The sequence below is a fragment of the Podarcis melisellensis genome (genome assembly GCF_964234715.1).
Source record: "Podarcis melisellensis genome assembly, chromosome: 4".
In the NCBI taxonomy this organism is placed as follows: Eukaryota; Metazoa; Chordata; class Lepidosauria; order Squamata; family Lacertidae; genus Podarcis; species Podarcis melisellensis.
This window is the reverse complement of record NC_138531.1, coordinates 44,545,823-44,569,883: the sequence shown is the minus strand read 5'-3', so window position 1 is coordinate 44,569,883 and position 24,061 is coordinate 44,545,823. Positions and strand designations below refer to the sequence as shown.

The 24,061-nt window shown below is 39.3% G+C and overlaps 1 protein-coding gene and 1 long non-coding RNA gene across 24 annotated transcripts in view; one reads left to right on the top strand and one right to left on the bottom strand.

Annotated features, from left to right (window-relative positions):
* DMD (dystrophin) overlaps nucleotides 1–9,675 on the top strand; it is a 1,007,479-nt gene extending 997,804 nt beyond the window's left edge. For 11 of the 13 annotated variants that reach the window (XM_081908923.1, XM_081908930.1, XM_081908919.1 and 8 more), the window contains one exon: nucleotides 7,016–9,675. In XM_081908923.1, coding sequence (XP_081765049.1) covers nucleotides 7,016–7,113 — 98 coding nt within the window. In that variant the 3' untranslated portion in view covers nucleotides 7,114–9,675. Of the gene's footprint in view, nucleotides 1–3,276; nucleotides 3,309–7,015 lie in introns of all 13 variants that reach the window. The other 2 variants (XM_081908928.1, XM_081908925.1) reach the window with 1 other exon arrangement.
* The window catches only part of LOC309368707, a 66,127-nt gene that overhangs the window by 15,169 nt on the left and 26,897 nt on the right, over nucleotides 1–24,061 (bottom strand). The window contains exon 4 of one of the 11 annotated variants that reach the window (XR_014167866.1): nucleotides 15,117–15,151. The exons of the other annotated variants lie outside the window; for them this stretch is intronic. This is a non-coding gene — a long non-coding RNA (uncharacterized lncRNA). The remainder of the gene's footprint in view (nucleotides 1–15,116; nucleotides 15,152–24,061) is intronic. 11 annotated transcript variants of the gene reach the window in all.

Here is a 24,061-nt window from a genome sequence, read left to right as displayed (position 1 = left end):
CACACTACACTTGTGGACAAACTGCTAAGTCTGATGGGAGTTTTGTATGTATTTGATTGAGACCTTGTTCATTTTAGCAAAAGAATGACAATGAAATGTAATGTAAGCTGAACAATCAAATTTTTGACTAAGCTGTGAGGAATGTTTAAAAGAAATGGTGGTATCCAGTGCTTTTTTTCTTAAAAAAAATGTTTACAGGTACTCTCATTTTCCTACTCACATTGAAATACTGCCCCACAATGAGGCCAAACTTAGATTCACAAAATGTTTAGGGGGTATGTGTACCCCTGCACCCCCTCAGGAAAAAAAGCACTGGTGGTATCCTTAGAACTAAGTACTACTTCTTAGCCCCATTCCCAAGAAAATTAATGCTACTGGAGTTGTGTAGAAATCAATGGGGCTTAAGTGAGTCCTAACTAATGTAATAGGCATGACTAATGAGGATGTTGGCATATTCATGAGGATTTGGGGGGATCCTTCATGTTAGCAGTGTCTCAGACAATGTCTCCATATTAATTGTGAAAAATAATTTGTTGTTATTCTTCTTGACTGTTAGATCTATCCTATATGCTCTCCATATGTCAAGAGTAGAGTGACTATTGAAATGGTGATGACTTATTCAGCTATGATTATTTCTAGCCTGCTTCACTATTTTATTTAATTATTTCATTTTTATGATGGTTGTGACAAGTAGTATGTGTGCATTTGATTTGGCTTTAATACGTTTTGTTTTTAATGTTATGTATTTTCCTGCTGAAAACATTTAGCTGTTTAATTTATTCATGAAATTTATAATCAAAATGATTCAAATGGAAGATTGCTTATAAATTCCATCTGTACCACAGTTTCTGGACATAGGTGTCAAACTGCAATGACAGGGCAATTTAACCGAACAAAGAAAATTGCTAAGTTGAAATTAGGGGTGTGTGATTTATTGATACATAATTGAAAACCAGTTTAAAGCCCAGATTGCAATAACCGTTGCATTATTTTTGACCTTGCAATACATTGCAAATGCCCACCGGGGTGCAAGCAGTTGCTGAAGTCCTTGCCTGCTGCTTATCAGAGTACTGTAAAAAAAAAAAAAAAACATTTTACTGTCAAGTAAAGGGCTGCTAGCCAGCTCTAAAGCAGCTCTGCACCCTGTAGCCCAGGGAAGAAGGAAAATGGAGTAGAATTGAAAAGGTAAAAGGACCCCTGACAGTTAAGTCCAATCGCGGACGACTCTGGAGTTGCGGTGTCATCTCACTTTACTGGCCGAGGGAACCAACATTTGTCCACAGTCAGTTTTTCTGGGTCATGTGGCCAGCATGACTAAGCCGCTTCTGGTGAACCAGAGCAATGCACGGAAACGCCGTTTACCTTCCCGCCGGGGCACTACCTATTTATCTACTTGCACTTAGGGGTGCTTTCGAACTGCTAGGTGGGCAGGAGCTGGGACCGAACAACGGGAGCTCACCCCGTCGCGGGGGTTTGAACTGCCAATCGGCAAGCCCTAGGCTCAGTGGTTTAGACCACAGCACCACGCACTTCCCTTGGAGTAGAATTAAGTAGAGCCAATTATAATCTGTTTTCTCTGTAGGCAGAGGGAGGTTGTTGGTTTCCCCCCGGGATCCTTATGTTTGTTCTGTTGGGCTAGGTATCTCCCTCTATCTCTCTCACCAAGCCCTTGTTGTATTTCTCTCTCTCTCTCCGCCTCTCTCTTCTGCCTTTTCTTTTTCCTCTCCCTCCCTCCCTCTCTCTTGCAAGCCTTCTCCACCCATCCCGCCCCATTGTTCCTTTTGTGCCACGATGTGGTGGGATCGTGGCTGGGCATTGCAATGGAAGTTGTCCCAAGAGGGAGCAAAAAGCCAACACCCTCCTCATGGGTACAATGGAGGAAAGTGTGGGTGTGCATCCAGTTCACCAGACCTTGCAGAGGGAGGTGGGGTGCACACAATCAATCAACTGCATTTCCTGGTTGGGTTGGAACCTTGGCACACTGTTCCTCATGCCAAAGCCTCTGTGCTGTGATCTTGTCTCTTGCTCCCCGCCCCCCTGCCCACCACTTGTTGATCTTCTATTCTTTAGTTGCAATTGGAAATCTGCTTCTAGGAACAAACTGGGTTTGGGAGGAGTCAGCCTTGGAAATATCCCCCCCCATTACCTAGCTTACAACTTACATCTGAGTAGCCCCACTGGACTTCTTTGGAACTCTCTCTCTTTGCTGCTATTTCTGTTATGTTTTTGGTACATTCCCGGAGTTTTTAAAAGTTTGAGGGGTTTTTTCTTCTTCTTCCAAATAAAATGCAAGGAAAGAGAGCAGTGGTCTTGGCTAGGGCTGGCAATGTATCGCCCCAAACCAGTTTGAAGTACACATCCAAGAATTCAGCGCTCAGCTGCTTCTCTCTCCACACCTTATTCTATTTCAGACATTGTCATATATTGATATATGGTGATGTATCACAATGTTGAAAATCAGATACAGTGGAACCTTGGTTGTCAAACGTAATCCGTTCCAGAAGATCATTCGACTTCCATTCGGCAAATTCCTTTTTAAAAATGGAGAAACACACCTCGGAAGCTGTTCGACTCTGATGCGCATTCGAAAACGGAAGCATTCACTTCTGGGTTGTCAGCATTTGGCTTCTGAATTGTTCTGCTTCCGAAGCGGTCGACAACCAAGATTCCACTGCATTGCCCAGCCTTAGTAGAAAGATATAGAGAAATTTGTCTGTCTACTGCATTGAATCACCTCTCCCCTTCCTTTAGAAGAAATACTATACAATATTAATGGCTCAACAACCTATTATGTAGTCTGCATATTATTATTTTACAACAGTGAACTAACGGTGTGTGAAATGTTTTCAGCTAAGATCACATTCTTTGTGCATGTTAGTCTTAATTTGGTTTTGAAAAAGTTTTATTGTTTTTCGGTATGTAACAGTGCTAAGGTGGATCACTCTTAATAATAAATCAAATACTATCTTCTGTGGGTAATAAAATATTTTAGAACAAAGCATGATGACTAATCAGCAAATCTATTCCAATCTATTATTTTTCTTCCAGTAAATTTATTATCTCAGACTCTCTGCATTTTCATCAGAAGATATGGATTTTTATTACTTTACATTGATGACCTACAAGGGACATTTTATGCATTTTTATGCACTGTAGTCTTTTGGCTTATTTAAAAAACAATGCTCTGAATTCAGCTCCAGAATAAACACTGAAGTATTTCTGTATTTGTGTTTTTCCCTTTTTCTTTCTGATACCAAACTACTTCTCTTACTAAAGGAAGAAATGCCTCTGGAAAGCCAGTGAGAGAGGTTAGTGTGTCTGATGCCTACTGCAATAGCTTCTTGTTGGCTGCATCCTCTTTTTTTGTCTGGCGTTTGTGGCGCAGCATGTGTGTTGCTAGGTACATTTAACAGTTGTGGTCTAATATGCAATGTCTCTCAACATTCAGTTGACATCAGAATTGGAAGGAATGCTTTTTCTCTGTTAGGCCCTTCCAAAGGACATTTACTTGGCAAAGGGAATAAAGATGAAAATGTTGCTATAAAATCTTTATGGTTCGTAAGGTGTGAAGTTATTATCTGGCTTTAGATTAAAGTCTGAGACCATCTTAAGTTCTTGGCTACAATACAGGTTAAAAATATTGTATTTATAGGAAAAGAAGTGGTTGTGATATATAAGCGATATAAATAAAGTATTCCTTTGGTTTGCAAGTTCAGCATTACACCAAACAGAATGTCGATAACACCCACTATGCTGTTTAAGGCAGTACAGGATATGGAAACCAATGTGAACAAAATCCTGCATTTTCATGTGGGAGAGACAGATTAAATGCAGTTCACCTATGCACTCTGCTAAGTGGCACTGGGCAACCCTTTATCTCATTTTGAATCTCACAACTGTAATTACTTCACAGGTTGGTTATAAGAATATATGGAGCTAAAGTTAATGGTTTTAATGATACAAAGACACAGAAAAAGTTTGTATGCTCTGGGATTGAGGAGCAGAGAGAATGATAAACAGATTTTTTTTTCACTTTCTATAAAGTACAACTGAATCTTAAAAGCATTTTCAGAAGGATTTGAATGTTAAACTGTTATCCAAACAATGTATGTGGTGGAAGATGAACAGCCTTACAAAAGACTTCAACATTCAGAAATTCACTTGCAACTCTTGAATCTATGCTAGACAAATATGAAGCCAATTTCTCTTATATAGGAAGCTAGCATTTTAAAATCTGTTCCCATTTAGGTAGGTGTTTATTTATTTGCCACATTTGTACCCTATACTCTTCAGCCCAAAATGCCTCCAGAGCAGCTTACATACAACCAAAGCAAGACAATCTCTACTTCCAGGCTTGCACTCTAAAAAATTACAGTACTCAAGCAAAAGGGGACAGGGAGGGAAAAGGAAAATCAAAATCAAAACTTGGGCACCAACCATCTTATAATGACCAGCCGTCATAGTTCAGGGTCAGGAGAAGCCTGATGAAGCTTGCCTCTCCCATCTAATGCTGAAGCTGTGGTCTGAAACATCTGGAAGACACCTGCTTGGCAAAGTGTGCTGTATGCAGTGCACAGCTATGTCTGATGGCAGTCATTCCATCAACTGGGAAACCCATAATGATTAAGCTGCCATCCACAATATTATCTGTGAGGAGGTGGGGCAAAATGTAACTTAACTGCCACATTACAAATTTGGGGAAGGGAGGGGGGTCATCTAATGATACACAACTGTTGGCTAGCCCCAGATTAAGATATCAGCACTGTGGGCTCCCTCAAAGCAAAGTACCGTACAAGAAAGACAGTGCCCTCCCATGGGAGGGAGCTATATGGCAAATTACTGCTACCACCCAGAAGTGATACCTTTACTTTGATGTTCTGCTGTATATAAGCATATAAATATGTGACATTTCTTCTGTTTAAACAAAAAGGTTTTTTTAAAAAACATCTGATATTGTGTATTTACTTTTTAAAAAACAAAACAAAATATTTTTTTTTGCTTTCAGCGCCTTATATATGTATTGGGGATGGGGAAACAACATCTTTCACACACTGTGAGACAGGCAACTCCCAGTTTAGGCACATCTTAATGATGTGCAATCGTGTGCGCGCACACACACAGTGCCAAACCTGGAAGTAGCCCCAAAACATCACAAAAAGGGACGGAGCAGGCTTACACATGGAACTCCCACGCAAAACAAGAATTGCCTGTACATGTAAAGGTGCCAGGTTAACAGTCTAAGGCAAAAGTTCTTGAGTTGTTCAGTTCTCTGCTTAAAGAGGCTAGTTTCTACCTTCTTTTGTAAAAATGACTATCACTTTTACTCTAATCTAGTCCATCAATATTCTAAGGATCATTTATGCTGCTTTGCCAGGGTAGATGAACCATTACAGTATAGTGGAGGGTCCAATCACATATGAGCTCTCAATTTGAAGCAGCCTCCACAGGATGGCCATAACCTGTAGACTAGCTCTGCACCATCGCCTTCAGAGACACAAACAATTAAGCACCAGTTTCAATCCTGTGGCCCACTGGTTGTTCTTTGTTGATTATGGCGACAGCTGTAAGCACCATCACCTTCCATGCAAACATTCCTGAATGCTAAGAACATTATCAGTGGCTCTTCTCTAGTTACCAGCATCTCTACAGGTAAATCACATAGTGACAAGGGTCCTTTATGGTTAATTCTGCCAGGTACAAAATTTGTTTTCTTTTCAGAGCTGGAAAAAGGTCTGATTTGTCCAAAGCTCTTTACAGTTCAGTTTTATTTTGTTTAAATGCTAACGTGTTACCTGCATATGTAATAATTGCTTAATTCAGTTTTTGCTTTATTATTGCTTTATTTCTGTTGCATTAAATCTTTGTTTTTAGACCCTTTGAGAAAGTAAAAATTCCATCCCAAATCCTAACTCATTCAAGATGTGACTGTGTCTGAACATGACCCATCTCAAAGAGCTGCAAGCAGAATACTGCAGAAGGATATCATAGTTCGTCCTGAATGTTGGGAACAGAAGGACAGCACAAAAGAGTGCTGCTCTTCTTGTGTTGCCCATTTAGCAGTAAACCAGCAGAACAAAAGCATTCTTAGAAAAAGAGAGGATTTCTGTTGGCCTTGTAGTCATTCCCATTTGGGGCAGGACACCAATGTGGTCTGAAAACCAGGATTGGAAGAACTGCAAAGAAACACACTGATTAAAGAAAATATTTGCTGTACACCCATTTTATGCCTGCTATCTTTGCAGTGTGATGACTTGCATATTATAAAGATATATTTTTGTTAGGAATGGATTCAGATAAGTTACAGCCTAGCTAAAAAGCAAACATTCCAACAAATGGGATTTCTTCACAACATAAATCATGAAAAGAGTATTACTGCAGTGTAGCTAACAATAGCTAACGTAACCTGGCACATCCAGCTTTTCTTGCCCCCTTGATAATAGAGTTCATGCAACTAGCTTCCTTTCATTAGCAACAGTATTTTAAAAGATTCAGTGAATTTATGTAGGTTGGTTTAACTCTTCAATTTGGTCTCCAATGGAGGTTTCGTCCAGGACCTTACTCTCATTAACATCAATTAGCGCTTTGGCAAGTTCCCTAGTCAAGCTGTTTGGGTTGATTATGATTGATCAGGTTAGCTGTTATTCACTTTAATTGATTCATTTGCAACCACTTGTGTAGCAAAGTCTTTCACATGCACATTTAATTTTGCAGTTTTTGCCAAGGGTTTTCATGCATGTGCCTTTGAAATTGATTTGCTATGTCTGTCATTTAAGAATTTAGTGTGATGCTAGCTAAAAAGCTCTGCAGGTTTCACACAGCTTTGCTAGTGGTTCTGCAAATATATATATGTATATGACTAATAATTGACAATTGTCCTTGCATGGAAGTGTGTATCATTTTATATCAAGGTACCTAACTCAATTTTCTTTTAAGAAGTATGTGTGGCAATCTTCAAAAGCAGTTGGAGTACACCAAGGACAGCTTCATCTGTAAAATCTTTTTCTTTGTTTTACAGGCCACAATGTAGGCAGCCTTTTCCACATGGCAGATGACTTGGGCCGAGCAATGGAAACGTTAGTGACCATGATGACCGACAACAAGGTGTTAGAATAGAAGATGTGTTTTACAACTTCAGGCGTACCCGCATGGTTTTTATAATATTCATATGACAAAAGGATTAGACTGTAAGAGTTTACATGAAAACAAATTATATTTTTGTGAAGGGTAGTGGTACTATACTGTAGATTTCAGTAGTTTCTTAAGTCTGTTATTGTTTTGTTAACAATGGCAGGTTTTACACGTCTATGCAATTGTACAAAAAAATTATAAGAAAACTACATGTAAAATCTTGATAGCTAAATAACTTGCCATTTCTTTATATGGAACGCATTTTGGGTTGTTTAAAAAAATTTATAACCGTTATAAAGAAAGATTGTAAACAAAGTGTGCTTTATATAAAAAAAGTTTATATAAATCCCTATAAAAAACAAAAAAAGAGGCAGTGCATTTGTTTAGCATCATTTGAGCTCTGTAATTGTATCAGACATAATTCATGTTCTGTGTTCTTTTCCTTATGAATCAAAGAGAGAATTTCTGAAACACCAAAACTATTAACATACATTTCTCATTGTTTTGCGTCTGACTAGCACTGGCTTAAAAAAATAATATTGTCCTGAACTTCCAGTAGAGGTAGCTTTTCTACCTCCTTCCAAGTAGAAATTAAGTCTTACAGGAATTTATCCAGCTAGTTGGCAATAATATGAAAGAGCACATTACATGACAAATGCTATCTTCAGAGCTTGCAACAATAAAAAAGACAAATTGAACCAGTATTCTCTGCTCCTGCTGTTTCCTCCACTTCTATGAACCCGAATGTTGTTAGTAAACACAAAATAGGAATTGCCTCACCGGATTATACCTTTGGACTTTATCATCCGGTATTCTGCCTCTGACACTGGCCAGCACCTTAATGCTTCAAAGCAGAAGTCTTGATTTGCTTTTATACCCTGCGATGCCACCTTTAGTGATATACCCTGCATCTTTGTGGGTTGTTTTTTTTTTGTTTTTGTTTTTTGAGGGGTGTGTGTGTTGAGGACTTGAATACAGATAGTGACCGACCTATGATCTGCTTCCATCCTGAAAGTTTGATTACTCATATTATTAATATTTAATTTTAATTGTTATAGTAGCAGTATTTTTAAGAATTGGGAATTGCCTAGTCTCTTAAAAACAAAATGGTCACTAGAGATCTGCCTTGCAGCAAATTCCAAGGAGCCACAACATTTCAATTAAACAGGAAATAGCATGGAGCAATTATATCAGCTTCAGTTCTATCAACAGTTAAAAGTAGCCACACTGCTTCATGGGAGGCTGGTCATCCAAGACAATAGCCAGTAATTTTGTTCCTCCCTAGGTCTTTCTACAAATAATACCGCACAATTAACAATGACTCAGGAGAGGGATAACAGAAAATAGATGTTACATAACAGCTCCTCAGGTTTACTACTATAAAATTTTGAGGTGCTGTTAACAAAAGCTTTACCATTTCATTCCCTTCCGCCAGCCTTTAATTCCATTGTCTGAAAATAGAATTTCATCAATCTAATCTACATTAATACTTTGCAAGAGTAAAATCTGTTACCTCTTCTTGTACGAAGTGTAATTAAACTTGGGGGAAAATATTTTATTTTTAACATTAAACATGGGTAGTCATGTTATTTCTACCTCACTTTGGTTTTGTGGTGTTCCTGACAATTATATACAGAAGATATTACATCATCACCACTTGTCCATTGTGTGAACAGGTCTTATCATCTTAACAACAAGAAGTTTAAAAATTTAATAGCTTGCAAAAGAAGCCCCAAACGTACATTTTCAAATATTTTTTAAAGAACTTTGGATGCAATCTATCCTGGTGTGAGCACAGTGCCCACACACTGAGGTCTAAGAGCCCTGTTGCTACCAGTCTCCCTCAAACATGATTGTGAATGGAAGTTTGCCGGCACCAAGCTCTCCATCTTGCCCAGGGATATGTTTTTCCAAAAGGATGCATGCTGAGGGGAGGGGCCATTACCTCATGAGTAGGCACTTGACCCATACTAGGCTGGATTGTACCATTTATTCATTAATAAGCATCCTGCATATTCTCATAGGAAAGTGCAGAATCTATGGGGTGGGGTTTGTTCATTTATGCCTTTAAGTTGAAAGTTCTCTTTAAACATTTGGAAACTAATAAAGAGTGCACGGCTGTTTTCATCAGGGTTTTCATTTTTTCCCCTTCATAGACATTAGTTTTGAAGTGAGTCTGTCTAAAGTATTTAAAGACTTTAAGAGCTTTATTGCTGCTTTTTAAGCATTTCTTTGGGAATATTTCATGTTCCTTATATCCACAAACTATTAAACTGTAATACATTTATCAGTGTAACTGACTAACTAACTAACTATCATTTGGCATGTTATACCATTGTTATCCAGTACTGGTTTATTACTTTGGTATCATAATCTATTGTGTTCTAACATCTACACTGTAACATTTACTAATTATTTTTATAAACTTCAGTTTTACTGCATTTTTCACAACATATCAAATTTCACCAAATATATGCCTTACTTATTGTATTATATACTGCTTTACTGTGTATATCAATAAAGCACGCAATTATGTTATAAAAATAAGTGTGGGGCATTTTTACTGATTGTCCAGCATTTAACTTGTGGCTCTTTATCCCAGTTAGACTGGCTTTATAGTTTTCAGCTGGGCAGAATGCCACCTTATCCATTCTTGAATTCACGTCTTTCTACAGTGCAATTAAATACCCTGCAGTTAAAGGCTTTGTGGCCAAAAGCCAAACGGTAGTGCCTGGGAGGGGAGGGGTTAAGGATGCTTTGATGTCTTTTCCTTTTTCTTTTTCACAACAGTTGGTTTATAAGCTAAGGACATAAACCTCATATCAGAAAGCTATTTAATGAAAACTGCCTGGTTTGGATGTAAACAAGATTCAGTTCAAGCCATGAATACTTTCCTTCTGTGAAGCACTCCTTAAAATTCATATCACTAGAACTGCTTCTGCTTTCATCCATCTCTCCTCATAATTTTCACCTCTCAAGCAGACATTCTTGAAAGTTTACATACAGGTGTTGCTGCATTCTCAGACAAGACATATTTCAGCTCCTTTCCAAACAAACTCAAGGATGGCTTTGCTTAGCACTTGATTGCAAGAAACTGGGAGCAACTTTTCCCCTCCTTGGGGTTGGAACACTAAAGATCACACATTGAAAATAGCCCAACTAATCATTTTTTCAAAAATTCCTTCACAGTAAGGCCAAAGGCAACAAGCAACAATATACTCCTGCTCAATTTATTTATAAGGCAATTTAAAAAAATGGATTTTGTTCTTAAGGTTGCTCAGAACTGTGTTGATAGTAGAGTTTAGACACATATAGAGTGAAATAACAAGTGCTAGCCCTGTTCTCAACTACCTGTAATGCACAGTGGCCACATTCCTTCTATTTGTGCATACAGCCAGCCTATGAAGGAGCTCTACATCTGTACATCAGTTTGTATACACAGAATATAAGTATTTTAAACAAATAAAACAATCTGACAGCAACTCTTCGAGGTCTCAAGCAGAGGCTTTTCACAGCACCTGCTGTAAGAATATAATAACACAAGAACCACTCTTCACCTCAGACTAAAGTTCCATATCTAGTCCCACTGTCCTCACAATGGCTAGCCACAAGCCTATGTTTAAAACAGGGCACAAAAGCACTAGCACTTTCCTCTTTTTGATTCTCAGCAACTGTTAGTCCTCAATCTAATCTGAGTAAAGATTCCAGGAGTGAACTGGGGCCCTCTGCAATCAATGCTCTATCACTGAGCTACGATCCCTCCTATGCATTTTTTTAGGGCCCTCTTCTCCCTGCTGCCATGGGCTTGTGCAGCATTTGGACATGAGCCCCCACACAGTCAAAGCGAGAACGAAGCCCTAGATGCCCCTAGACTAACAAGATTGATAATGCAATTACCTCGCCATTGTGAACAGCAACAAAAATATTGGCAGAGCCGCTGACTCACAGTCCATATACATCTGCATCTGGTTTTACAATGTCTCTGTTGCACTGAGTAGATTTAAGAATTACTGTGTGATACATATTATCAAAAAGAAACATTGCTTCAATCGGCTGCACATATACGCACACATGAAGTATCATACATCTGAATATCTTAAAATAAACACTATGTACTAGTCTTCAAACAGTGATTCGTTGGTTATGCCACTGCAGAAGGAGAAATACACATAATCCAAACCAGGTATAGAGGAATGTGGCTTTTTAAGTGATACATAAAAATGATTTAAGGAACAATAACAAGAAAACTAAGATTTCTAGCATACGTTTCTGCAACTAGAAAAGCTATTCGATTGGCATATGTGGATAAAGTATTTTTTGACACAGAATATAGTTAAACTGTGAAATTCCCTACCACAAGGCATTATTGTGGTCATTGACTTGGACTAAAGAATGTCTTTAAAATGAAATTAGGCAAATTCGTGGAGAATACGCCTATCAATGGCTACAGGCCACAATGGCTACGTTCTACCTCCACTAACAGAGGCATTACGCCTCTGGATACCAGGTGCTAGGTATCATAAGCAAAGAGAGTTCTGCAGCCCTCAGCTTCTGCTTGCAGGCTTCCCACAGGCATCTAACTGGTTACTGTGAGACCAGGATATTGGACCAGATACTGATAGGGTTCCACTTACAGTTATGATAGCTTTTCATAACCTATGCTTTTCTGTTGGATAAACGCTTTAAAAATATTAAAAGTAGCAAAACCAAAAAAATGGTACCCAAAATATATTTATTGCTTTAAGTCTTTTGTTATTAATTCTGGATATAGAATGCTGGCAGTCACAGCACATGCTAACAGACGAGCATCCATACTGGCAGCAAAATAGTCTGACATGTAACAAACCCTTCCATTAATCTTGCATGCAAAAAAGAAGAAAGTTCTCATCAAAATGAGACAAAAGCTCTTTGTTTGGTGAATGAGGCACTGCCAAAGCAGACTGTGGAAGAGGAAAACCATTCCTAGAATGAGCTTTTGATTTTTTTAATAGCAAGGCAAGCTTTGTATGGTTGATCGTCAGATTGTACCATATCATAAATCCTTAAATCACTTAGCTTCAGACTAGGCCTTTGTGAGACCCAGCAACTTAAAAGATTCTGATGGGAGACCGGAAAGGAAGGTAACATTTGGATAACTGTTATTGGGAATCCTTATAAATAACTGATGGACCTCAGGGGCAAAACTATGCTGGCTTTGGACCTCCATATCTTGGAAATGCAGGTATGTTTTAATTAAATTTGATTGCTAAATGCTGAGTGGGCTTGGGATGTTACCCGGAGTTTTTTATGGTGGGGGTGGGCTTGAACCAAATAAGGTATGAGGCTGCAAAGCAGAATTCCAAGCATAAACAAAAGGACCACCATGAAAATAATAGAGCTACTAGCAAACAAGCCTGGTCAGTGACAATCTCAACCAAGTGGTCAGAGTAGCAGCAGATTCTTTATCACTTAGGAACAGAGCAGCATAGCACTACCTAAGACCCATCAAAAAGTGTGGAAGAGCAACAGCTTTTTCAAGAAAAAGGGATGCAGCCACAATGAAGCTAGATAGGAAAATGTCCCATAGCCTAAACAATGAAGAGAAACATAAGAAGGATAAGAGCTGAATCTAGACATATATAATAAAACACTGTGAAAATGCTTTTAAAAAACATTTAAAAATATATACAGTGGTACCTCTGGTTACGAACGCTTCTGGTTACGAGCTCCACTAACCCGGGAGGAGCTGCTCCTGGTTGCGAACTTTGCCCCAGGATGCAAACAGAAATCGTGCACGAGAGGGGCGCGCACAGCGGAAGACCCCGTTAGCGAAAGTGCACCCCAGGATAATAACAGTTTCAGCTTAAGGGCGGACCTCCATAATGCATTAAGTTCGTAACCAGAGTAAGGTAAAGGAAAAGGGACCCCTGACCATTAGGTCCAGTCGTGACCGACTCTGGGGTTGCGGCACTCATCTCGCTTTACTGGGCGAGGGAGCCGGCGTTTGTCTGCAGACAGCTTCGAGGTCATGTGGCCAGCATGACTAAGCTGCTTCTGGCGAACCAGAGCAGCACACGTAAATGCCATTTACTTTCCTGCTGGAGCGGTACCTATTTATCTACTTGCACTTTGACATGCTTTCGAACTGCTAGGTTGGCAGGAGCTGGGACTGAGCAACGGGAGCTCACCCCATCGCGGGGACTGAGCAACGGGAGCTCACCCCATCGCGGGGACCTTCTGATTGGCAAGTCCTAGGCTCTGTGACTTAACCCACAGTACCACCCGCGTCCCTTCGTAACCAGAGTGCAACTGTATTGAATTTCCCATTAGCTCACCATCGCCGTCTTGTATAATGCACTTAAAATGCACTTAAAACTATTTGCATCTGTATAGCTGTCCCAAGTTCTGAATGCGTATTTTAAGCGAGGCCACGGGGATCCACCAGTTTGTGCTAGTTACAAAATGACAGCTTAGAGAGAAAGAGAAGAGCCAGAGGGAAAAGGGTACATAATAATATGGTGGGTTAAGGAAAGAGCTCAGTGGTTTAAGAGACAGCATGAGCAGAAAATATTTTGAATAGTTACAAGCTACCCCCCCCCCCCGCCACCTGGTACTGTCATCTAAATATGATCAGCCTAATACAAAACAAACCACAACATTCAAATGCAGTTATTGCTTTGCGCTTCTGACACAAACACATAGCTCTTGCCGAAGTGGTAAACCTCTGTCTGGGCTATAGGAAACTGCTCAGTGCTCCATTTCTCACTCTACTCAAACAAAATATCCTATAGCCAAAAGGCTAGATGTCAGAAAGAATGTTATCCTCGACATCTTATTTTCAAGGGAATTTTTGTAGGGAGATGCATTCAATTATTTGAGCCCCCATGTGTTTTCTGAAGAAAAACAGCCCAAACACAAGACTTTGGGAAATCAAAGGGGATAAGCAATAGTTGAGTGTGAGAAAGAGGCAGGAAGTGCTTCTTACTTAGACGAGTGGCAACATCCTAGTCGTCATGTATAGAATTAAAGTTCCCCTGGCTCCAGAGGGACTGGGAGATATCTGTTAGCAATGCATCCTTAGTGAAATTGTCTAAGACAGGCTGTGACATGTACCATTTTTTAAAAAAATGTTGGTGATAAACAAAATGATCTTATTACTAATGCAATTATGGAGCCGCAGAAATCAGTTCACATATAAGTAAATAAATGTAAGTATAAGGGAGCAGATTTAAAACAACAACCTATTCTTAAACAACATTTAGCTTTCCACGTGCCTGCTAGCAGCATGGAAATTAGAAATCTTCTCCTGCTTTATCTTGTATTTCTGGATGGATTCTAGTTCCTACACATACTTCAAGGCAGAGTTATGGATTGATCTTAAAACCCTGTAAAATTGTATCCTAAGCTACACAGCTGGATAAATGTCAGACATTAACAACACTCTCTTCCTTGGAGAAAGTGGCTATCTTAATGGCTGTTTCCATGGGTACCAGAGAAGCAAATGATAATAATATCAAGACAGATAAAGCAGGAAAGGATAGCCTGTGATAACTCTATTTCAGGTTCCAATACAGCTTCAAATTAACTGCCATCAGTAATTCAGAGAAGAGATCATATGGTGTACAAGACTTAAAATACATCACAAAAAGTAGTCCTATTAAAACATGGCTATTCTGAGCCATTTATTTGCACATGACATATATTCCCTTTTATAATGGCACAAACGAGGTTGTGGTATTTCTGAATTTGCTGTGTGACTGAACTGCACACATTTCTCCCAGGATGTTTGCTGACTTTATCTTTATATGTGTTTTTTAGCCTCCTGGCAAAAGCTCTTGGTTTCCCAGGGTTACAGATTACTTGCTCAGCTTTAACACACAGAGAAAAACAGAAATCATATTTCTTCCCAATTAGATTCCCTGTATGACAACAGAATGTGCCAGTGTCCACTGTGGCATTACAAGCTGGGGAAACCTCGTGAGTCAGAATAATGAACACAAAGAACTGACCTGCTTTGACTTTTGTTCCCAAAACAGAAGGATGACTGCAAGGAGAAAGAGATTGCTTAAAGGTGTGATGTCAATCTAATACACAATTTTCAACTGTTCAGAGGCACAAAGGTGTGCTTTAGACAAAACGAATGCGTATGTAGCACAGTGACTCTTTAAAACCATGCCCTGGAAAATTGACATTTCCACATCCACCAAGGTACAATCCTAGCATGCATCCTTGACTAACACATGAAATAGGATGGTTTGAGAGTAAGGATAAAATAGCTAATATTTTGATATTAACAACATCCTTTACGTAAGATTTTGTCTGTCATGGTCTCCTATGAACACTTTGGCAACTGGCACAATTAACAGGACTTCCTTGTTCCCTTTATACACCATCTATTAAGATCACAAAAGAAAGAGTTATAGGAACAGCTGTTCTTTTGGGTTGAAAGGGGGAGAGAAAGAGAGAGAGAAAGGATGGTCCAAAGAAGAACTGGAATGGATTCTAACAGCAATGCTTCCTGCTGCAAGATATACTGACTTACGGTGAAAAACATTAAGTTGACATAACCTCAGTTGGAACAAGGTGGAGAGGTGGCGAAGCAGCACCAACAATTTATTTAGAATACAAAGGTCATGCACACAAGACATAATCATTAATCTCACCAGCTCTTTTGGCTAGGGTTTCGCAAAATGCCCCTAAGCAAACTCAAGTCAAGAATGGTATAGCAGCAATATTATACCAGGTTTGGGGAATGAGGTAGGACAACATTTCAATATTTGAGGTGGAGGAGAATTTCAACAGAGAAGGACGTGGTTCACAGGAAGGTTGATATATAGGAAATACTCAGGATTGTGACATCTTAATATAAAGTAATTTAAGAGCCTTTGTTGTGGTTTCTTTTATTTATATCCCATAAAATCTAGAGCAAAAATAGCAAAAATAAGTCAAGCAAGTTGCCACATGCACACACACACTTTTAAAGTAACAGGATTTGTACCTTGGGACCATGGTCACAGGTCCATTAATTTTGGGTGTAAACATATATAAACAATTATGCTAGGGCTTATAGGGGCTACAGACCAAAATGCCATTTACAACATCTTCTAAAACACAATAAATCAGCAAAAATCAATAAAGGTTGTTTGCAACCGTAACAACAAGGCAGGAAACTAGGAGCAGTCTTACATCTATTTCATAGATAAATATACCACACATCAAATAAGTCAACTGATGTTTGGATTTGAATTACTGATATGCATCAACATTTTGTTGTGACACTCAGCCATGTTTTGCTGCGTTGTTTAGTGTTACTAACACCAAACAGCTAGTGCTTTAGTGTGGAAGAATGGCAAGTTAGCTTCTTGGGGTAGGCACCTATTGGCATTTAAAACAGAAGAATGTGTGCCACCTTGTGGTTAGCAATTATAATAAAAATGAGAAAATGGGTTTTTTGAAACTATAATGACAATCTGAGGCATTTTGTGCAATGACATTGTGCATACAAAAGGGGCCTATGCTTTCAAACACAAGGTCTTTCAAACTCAGTTATTGTCTATTAATCCAATGCTGTACAGAATGGGTGATGTTGTCCATGCTGTTTTGGAAATTTTAATTGGAATGAAGCTGAATCATAGGATAAAAGAGAGCATAAATTAGCAACTATTTATCATGTGGCAATTTGGCACTTTTTACATACAACTTGATAAGCTGTGAATGGCTAATACGGGGAAGCCTTACACTTGATATTACTCCAAATTTTCCACACACATGGCAGGAAAAACAATTTTAATCACACTTTATTTAATTTCAATGACCAAGCGAATCTGTGGCAATATAACTTCCACTTGTCAAGTTAGTCACCTGTATTAGGCCTCTGTAACATCCTGCTAAGCAGTGGGGGGCATTTTTACCATATATCCAGAAAACTGAGGAAGTGGAGAAAAGATCAACATCTCACCAGTTACTGAGGAGATAAATATGGAAACTTTACTATAAATTGTAGCACATACCTACAGTATGTACGCCCTGAATTTTTGCATTTAAAAAGACACTCAATATGGCTAGCAAATTGCAGCAAACTTGGCAGGATGAGAAAAACAACACACTGGCCTGGTTCACATAAAACATTAAACAGTTGTTTAAAACAAGTGTGCCACTCAGGAGAGGAAGCAAGTCAGAGTCTGAGAAATTAATGCTTTAGTGGGCATAATCTGCAATCAACAGCTAGAAGATCTGGTATCTGCCAACCCTGTCCAGGTAAACTGAGGGCAGATCTGCACCATCACACAGGCTGCTACTGCTGTTACTGCAACCACCATTCAATATTGGTGAGATATCCATACTGAGAATGGGTTTGTTAGTCAGTCAGATATAGTGACAGTAATTCAACTTAGTAACAAAAGTGTTCCCTGAATAGTTGTTGCAGAGAGAGAGAAGCAGACCTACAAAAAGCACAAAGGAATAAAAACCTAGAGTAGCCATTATTAGATAGATTTGCAAGAGATTCCCTGTTCAAGTAAAGCACTTCGTTGCATACCCTTCTATTTCCATCACTTGTAAAATTTACAGTAGCTGGATTATCACTCCACGTAAGCTGCCATGTGTTATCAAGCCAGATATCCAAGGCTTACTTAAGATTACCATCTTTTTTCCTGGCAAGATTCCTGCACCTTGAACAGGAAAATGCCACGTATAAATTCAGATAGTGAGGGTTTTCTTAGAATAGAGATGTACAGATGTAGTGATAGGAAGCTTTATCAGTCAAATTTCATTTTCTGTGTTTAACACAGCTGTTTTAAGTGCAGAGAAGCTGGGCCACAAAGAGGATCGTAACCCTATGCATGACAACATCTATCAGTGGCTGAATTACACACAGAAAGACTTTTTAAAAGACTTTTTAAAAAATCCTGGCTTTTAAAAATAGGTCATGAAGATAGGTCATAAATCATGATAAAATAGTAAAAATACATAGATGCATGCCACATAGTTCACATGTTGTCTTGGTTTGCAGAGACTCACTATGACACAGCTGGATAATCTGTTTTAAAAGGGATTATATTATTTGGTATTGTGCCTCCACACTGACAAAAGCACAAGATGTTCTTTGGCTATTGTACAAGCCATAGTAGTGTCCTGATAAGAATGGCACAGAAGCCCAGAACCTTACAAAGGACACATTTTCCCCCAGCCACATGTACAGTCATACCTTGGAAGTCGAATGGAATCCGTTCCAGAAGTCCATTCATTTGACTTCCAAAACATTCAGAAGCCATGGAAGCCCTGTCAGACATTCGGCTTCCAAAAATAGTTCACAAACTGGAACAGTCACTTCCCGGTTTGCGCCGTTTGAGAGCCAAAACATTCGAGAACTAAGCTGTTCAAAAACCAAGGCACGACTGTATAGTGTTTGTACACATGTCAAGTCTACTGAAGGCAAGTAAATGGGGCCACTGGGAGTGAGTGATTCACTGATATGTTCACTGTGCATGCCATATCACATCAGTACTGCCCTGCTGCTTCCTAAGATCAGGAGAGTGCCTCTCTACGCCAACATAGTTGATGGCAAACTTAAGAGAACAAGCTTACAAAACTTGAGAGAGAGAATACCTTTAGCACTTGTTGACCACAAATAGAGTTTGTTAATTTGGTTTATTTTTATAGATATCCTTACATATTCTTCCAAGCATGGTCTGAAAATGTAGCTCTAAAAGATGTAATAAAAAAATAAAATGTTAAATTGTAAAAAGAAGTCATCATTTAGGAAATGATACTCTGTGCTCCATTTCCAGTTGAGAATCAATTTTACATAGTGCCCCTTATCTGCATTATGGTTGTTTCTGAATCCAGCATTCTTAACATATCTAAAGATAATCCATAATCCATTGTAATCAAGCTAATTAGCAAAATGACAGATGAATTCACCCACCTACTGTGTTGTTGTCTATGCCCTGAATAACCTGTCCTTTCTTCATATCTTTGTTCAAGACTTATCACACAGAACACCTTCCCTTAACCTTCCTGATTCTCCTCTCCTCATCCTCAGTATTCATTCATTGCCTAACCTCTCCCTGCTTCCCTATCTTGTCCTACTATCTATTACAGGTTGCAGATAAAGCTCCCCTCACCTAAAGCATACTTTTTTTGATTGGGGGAAAAATAACTGGGACATCACAAATATGCAAAAGACTCAACTCATTATTTTTCATTGCCTTGGTTACATTCTTGAGACAGTAATTTAATAAAACGGGGCAACAGGAATCATCAAGCAATCATTTCCACTATTAGTGGTAGGTTATTCATTATGCACACTCTCTTTTTGCAAGATCCTTAAATCAGCAAGGCTTCTTAATTAGGGACTTGAAAATTTTCATCTGCAATAACCAAGGACTTGACCTCTGAATTACCCAGTGACCATCAGCTTCAATCCAAGCCTCTACTCCCCACCCCCCTGCTTGGTGGGAATGAGCCACTTCATTATGAACAAGGTCAGAAGAGAAGAAAAGAAGCCATAACCCATTTTTAGCAAACATCAACACTGTCAGCATTTTTAAGTACAAAAAAAGTTGCATCTGCTTGGTTCAATAATTTATTGATAGAACAAGTGTTGCTAGAAAAGCAACTCCATCTTTAAATAACTGTCATAATAGGTTGTATCTTCCCAGGTTGCTGTTTCTTGCTGTTTCTGAGCTTTTATTATAACTATGGCATTTCAGTATTGTTAAAATTCTTCAAAAGGATAAATGGGTACATGTGTGTGTTCAAAAGCAAGCACAATAAAAGCTTTATCAGGCAGCTATAAACAGCCCTTTCCAGTACCAAACACATACCATGTTTCCTTCCCATGCCCATTATGAAGAATGGGTGCAAATTTGAATTTTGTATAGCTTGCTTTATAAATCAGACAAACAATGGGGCACAATAAACATTTACCGTATTCACTTTAAATAATATTGGACTGAACAGATTTCTAGTAAAGAAAATGTATTTTAACGAAATATGTATCAGAAGACTCTTATTTTCTCTTATGTAGTACAGATGCAACTGTAAGGAGTTAAGGACTACAACTGAAGGCTAGAGTCTTCAAATGTATAAGCATTTAGACATTATTTTATATAATATATACTAAAGTGGGAAAATGTTGTCCCCATCTCCAAAAAGGTACAGGGCAGAGGAGAGGACGCAGCAACTACTGACCAGTCGGCTTAACATCAATACCAAGAAAGTTCCTAGAACAAATATTAAACAGCGGGTTTGTGAGCACTTAGAGAAGGTTGCTGTGATTACTGAGAGCCAACATGGGTTTCTAAAAAACAAGTCATGTCAGACTAATATTATTATTATTATTATTTAAATAGAATTTGCAAGCTTGGTGGATCAGGGAAATGCTGAGGGTGTACTATATCTTGATTTCAGAAAGGCTTCTGACTAAGTCCCCCATGATATTCTTGTGGAGAAGCTGGTAAAATGTGGGCTAGATGATGTTACTGTGAGATGGATTTGTAGTTGGTGGACTGACTGAGCCCAGAGAGTGCTCACCATAGGTTCATCATCTTTGAAAAAAGGGATAAGTGGAGTGCTACAGGGTCCTGTCCTGGGCACTGTGTTGCTCAACTTCTTTATAAATGACTTGGATGAAGGAATTGAGGGGATGCTTATCAAGGGAAGTAATAGTACCAACCTAGTATGCCTTGGTCACACCCCACCTGGAGTACTGTGTCCAGTTTGGGGCACATTTCAAGAAGGATATTGACAAACTGGAACATGTGCAGAAGAAAGCAACCAAAATGATAAAAGGGTCTTGAAGCCAAGCTTTATGAGGAATGGTTGAGGGATCTGGGTATTTTTAGCTTGAAACAGAGGAGAATGAGAGGAGATATGACAGTCATCTTAAAATATCGGAAGGGCTGTCACATGGGAGCTGGAGCAAGCTTGTTTTCTGCTGCTCCAGAGGGTAGGACCCAAACCAATAGATCCAAATTACAAGAAAGGAGACCCAACTAAACCTTAGGAAGAACTTTCTGAACTTCATTGGAGGATTTTAAACAGAGGTTGGATGACCATCTGTCAAGAAATATTTAGCTGTGATTTCTACATTGCAGGGGGCTGGACAAGATGACCCTTGGGATCCTTTCAACTACACAATTCTATGATTCTATAAGCAGAGGTGTAAGAACATTCTTGGCTTTATTCTGGAGTGTGCAGAACAGCTAAATCATCCAGTGGCATTAGTGGGAAAGAAGTTATCCAGTGTTTATTAAAGGCACTTCTGTAAGCTATCCCAATTTAGGCTGACAGCTAATTTCAATGGACTCATGCTTAATGGACGTTATATATGTTGTGATGCATACATAAATCCAACACAACAAGTCATACACTATGCTTTGCGCTCTCTCTCTCTCTCTCTCTCTCTCTCTCTCTCTCTCTCTCTCTCTCTCTCTCTCATACACACACACACACCAATCTATACCTATATGCTATTACCTCAAAATGATGTGAAGGCTACAAAGCTTGCATGTATAAAGCTTGTTTGAGGTAGAATAATAACCTAGAGCCATTACTTGCTGGTGGTACTTCACAAACTCTGACTTTGACCTTCAAGAGCTAGAAAATACTTTCTGTCATTGCCGGGTCTGAGACATTAAATATTCATTAATTTTCTTTCGCCAAGGTGACAAGTCTGATATTGCAGGTTGTCTGCTGTGGTAACCAAGTTCGCAAGTTATCAAACATGGAGCCACCTCAAGTAGTAATTATCTTGTCAGAGATGGTTGTGTCTCTACATAGAATACACATTATCATAGTTATTTCAGTATACGTTGCCTTTCAACTTCGGTTACATTTCTCCAAAATCATGTACTTCCCAACACAAGCAAATCATATGTACCTGACCAAACATCTCCCAGCATTTATTTGATTCTCTTAGTCTTATGGCCTGACTTGAATAAGCCACTAAGTAGGCAGATACCATAAGTATTGCTAGGAGCAGGCACTGGAAGGGTTCAGCATCCAAGCAAAAGGATCACTAGTGCCTTGTTTCTGGGACACAATGGCCCTGTAAAGCCACTTAGCACAAGAAAAAACTTGAACTGCATAAGTGGGATGAAAAGCAAGAGGATAAGGAAACACCTATTCTGAGAGCCCAGAGGTGACCCGTGACCCATAGGCATAGCCCTGCGGGAAATGTGAACATTTACCCCTTTATTTCTTTATTTATATATACAGTTCACTAAAATACATTTTTGTATACGTAAGACTGTTGTCTTGCTGCAGTTTGCTTGGCTGCTGAAGGGCAACCACACCACCTCCAGTGCAAGGAACAACCAGCAGACAAGCAAACAGCGCAGGTAGCAGGTGGCCCAGCTGAGCTGTTTAATAGAGGATGGGAGGTACTGTGAAGAGGCAAATCATGACAGTCTTCAGAAAGCCTGTGTTAAGTGTGTGCAATACATTAGGCACACATTCAGCACACAACAAAAAAATACAGTAAAACGCAAATGCACACAGGCAGAGAGGGACAATTATGTGGCGACGATATGCTACTTCCAGTTGCTGTGAACAACTGCAGGAGAGGTGTCCCCCCCCCCCCGCCGCCACATCCTGCTTGTGGGCTTCCCAAAGGCATCTGTTTGACCATTGTGGAAAACAGAACGCTGAACCTAAATTAGACATTTGGTCTGCTCCAGCAGGACTCTTCTTATCCCACTGATTTTTGTGGAAGTTGTTGCTAGTCAAATGGCATTAGGGTCATGACTGTAAGATGTTTTCGTATGCAGTGTTAGCTAAGTCTGTGAACTTGCCCCCAACATAAGATATTTCATATCTATGACATTTTAATTCCACTGAGTCATTAAGATAAGGAAAAAGGGGCACATTTAGCCCTGTCCTATGATATGCTGAGCCCTCCGCATGTGGTGTGCCTTTGAGACCAGCACCTTAACAGGGATTAACAACTCTAGCATGCCATATTTCACAGCCAGCCAAGACAGCTTCATTTGTGCTAATGCCCCAAAGCAATTTTGCCACTGTGAACAACTGAATTACAAAACAAAACAAATTTACCGGAAAATACAGCTCTACCAGACATTTAGTGCACTGACCTATTACAGTAAAATAAGTGCTGGGAAAAGCTTCCCCTATTTAATAATTTCTGTGTGTCAGGTTGTGTGTTAAAAAACAAAGATTTGGGGCGGAGGATGGAGTAACACTACCAGCAAAGAACATAGTGAATTCATAGTGGGGAGCAATGTTGACACTAGGTGCACAGCTGTTTTCAAAAAGCCAAAATTATAACATACAGCTGTTGATGATGGGGGAGGGGAGGGGAGGAGCAGGGAACTGAATCCTCACAAACACCTAATCACTGGATTTCAGCTAATTGGGAGACAGGGGGCATTAAGAACAGCAGCCCTGCCTCATTGGATTGGGGAAATCACACAGACAGCACTTGAGCAATTTCCAATTCTCATCCACCCATGGATACACATGCAGAAGTCTATGGCCACACAAATATAGCTGCTGGGTAGTTCAGTACAAGTGGATTTGCAGAATCTTATTTTTGTTCAATTAGGCTTACTGAAACCAATCTTCCAATAATACCCTTCTGAAAGCTGATGCAAGGCTGGACCTTCATTTCATTTTGTGCCCCTTTAAACATTAAAAGGAAGATGACATGAGCTTTCACTAGCACATACCTTCACATGTGGTGCGAATGCCCCAAAATCCAACTCTTCTGGACAGCAGTCATACAAGAAATAAGCAAAATAACTAAACAGATAGTAGTCGTCACCCCAGAACTGACATTACAGAACATCTTCCAAGATCACAATGCCTAGTCACACTACAAAGAGCTCATAAGCCACCTACTCTCAGCAGCCAGACACTAGAGTGTCCTGTCAGGAATAAACATGGAAGACTGGTATCAAGTAGTATGGGAAAGAGCCTTACTAGAAAAGCT